Source organism: Apis dorsata, unplaced genomic scaffold (assembly GCF_000469605.1).
Source record: "Apis dorsata unplaced genomic scaffold, Apis dorsata 1.3 scaffold_309, whole genome shotgun sequence".
Lineage (NCBI taxonomy): Eukaryota > Metazoa > Arthropoda > Insecta > Hymenoptera > Apidae > Apis > Apis dorsata.
The window spans coordinates 1,285,476-1,287,465 of record NW_006263581.1 but is presented as its reverse complement, the minus strand read 5'-3'; the positions used below and the strand labels follow the sequence as shown (position 1 = coordinate 1,287,465).

Sequence of the window (1,990 nt, the reverse complement as noted above, 5' to 3'; positions counted from 1 at the left end):
TGTTGTTGTTGTTGTTGTTGTTGTTGTTGTTGTTGTTGTTGTTGTTGTCGTCGTCGTCGTCGTTATCATCCTTTTTCTTTTTCTTCTTCTTCTTATTATTATTATTATTATTATTATATCGTGCTAAGACTTGTAAGAATAATTAAATCATATAATTCGATGATTTGGAAATAAAAAAAAAAGGATCAAACGTCTTGATTTAATTCCTAAAACATAAAATGCTTCGAATTATTGATCTTTCAATTATCTCTAGCACACTCGTTAAATACCTGTTTAACTGCATCAATATAGAAGTTCGATAATCCATTTTTTTTGCAATTGCAATTTTGAATTATATATAAAAATTATATAAGAAAAATGAAATTCTAAGAATGCGAATAAAACTTCCAATTCTGAACTTTGTACATTGGTTTTGTAAAGTTTTATTTTTTTTTTTTAAATAGCATCATATTAATATTTTTTTAAAGTAGCGTAAGATTAATCTTAAAAAATAACGATATACGAAAATATGGCAGTTTTTTTGTTTTCTCAATTTGCTACGACAAGTCACAAGACTTGTTACGACGAGTCGTGAACTCAAAAACTAGCGTAAAAAAGTTAATAAAGGATCAGAATGATTTCGAATCATTCATCTAATCAGGCAGTGATCGGATAAATAATTCGTTTAATTAAACACTTGCGACTGATCCTAAATCATTTGCTCATTTATCGAATGAAATCGAGCTCGAATACACATTATGTTCGTATTTCGTTGATTTTCCATTCAGTTTCTTAAAAAAAATATGAAAAAAAGTTGCTCGCTTAATATCCGTGCAACGGATTCATTTTCTCAAAAAGCACGTCTTTTTTATTAATTTCATTCTAGTTTTAATTTCAGTTCGTTTTACGAACATCATCACAGAGAAAATTGCTTCATTGATTCGATCTAGTCCGAGTGTGTATGATGAAATTTCTTATTGCCTTTTTTTTTTTTTTTTTTTTTTCTTTTTTCCTTCCTTCTCAATTGATATTTTTAAATTCTAGAAATATTTATAACCGGCCTTTCCATTTCTTTTCTTCATTCGTTGTTACACAGAAATATAACGTCTCTTTAAATATTCGGTAACAATTTTTCGAAATCTTTTTAACAGTTCGGAATTTTCGGTGTCCATCAGTCATCATAGAGAGATTCGAAGCTTCTCGCGTTTCTTCGTTTCATAAATGTCCTTCCAACCTTTCAAATTCCTTATCCTGTTATTAATAATCTTCGTGAAATATTATTTGTTCCTTCAACGACGAACAAAAATCTTCTCTATCATTTCGTAATATTCAAATTTATACACATACATACATCGCGATACTTATGTGTATCAAGTTCACGATATTCAAAAGTATCTTCAATATTCAAACGAATAATTTATCAAGCTCGTTCTTCGTCCTTTCTTGATCTCGTTTTCAATGGATATTGTTCATAGATCGGCCAACGATTGTCAAAAATTCTCCCGATTTAAAGGAAGATGCATATATATCACCGAGAAAGCTTTAATAAATTCTTCAAAAGCGATATATCGTCCTTCTTCTCGTACTATTGCGTCCACTGATGGACCAACAAACGATTGTCAATGGACATCGACGCGGTGTCGTTTCCATTTCAATTCGACCGGTATCCTCCGTTCGAGGGTCTCTTCGAGGAAAATTTAAGCTGGTGCCTGTACCACAGGTCTATGAAGTGGCACTGATATCACATATATGTCTACCTTCTCTCCAGAAGTCTTGTCCGTTATCTCGCCATAGTTCACAGAATCGTACGAGGGTGGCGCGAACAAATGATAAGGTGGGGGTGGTGTTTCGGTTACTACCGGTCCGTTGATCACGTCGTTTCGTTGAGAATAAGGGACCGATAGTGACCTTCCACCACGACGACAGCACCATTCCGAACAACTGACGATGAGGAAAAAAGCGACGAGGCCGCCGAATGAACCGATGTACCAGACGATCGACCAGGGATCCA

General features: G+C 33.6%; 1 protein-coding gene across 1 annotated transcript in view; it reads right to left on the bottom strand.

Annotated features, from left to right (window-relative positions):
* Positions 1-464: 464 nt before the first annotated feature.
* Positions 465-1,990, bottom strand: part of LOC102681598 — a 22,091-nt gene continuing 20,565 nt past the window's right edge. Inside the window, 1 exon segment of the mRNA XM_006617494.2 lies at positions 465-1,990. This exon segment is cut by the window's right edge and continues 4 nt beyond it. Within this exon segment, the coding sequence (XP_006617557.2) occupies positions 1,677-1,990 (314 nt within the window). The 3' untranslated portion in view covers positions 465-1,676.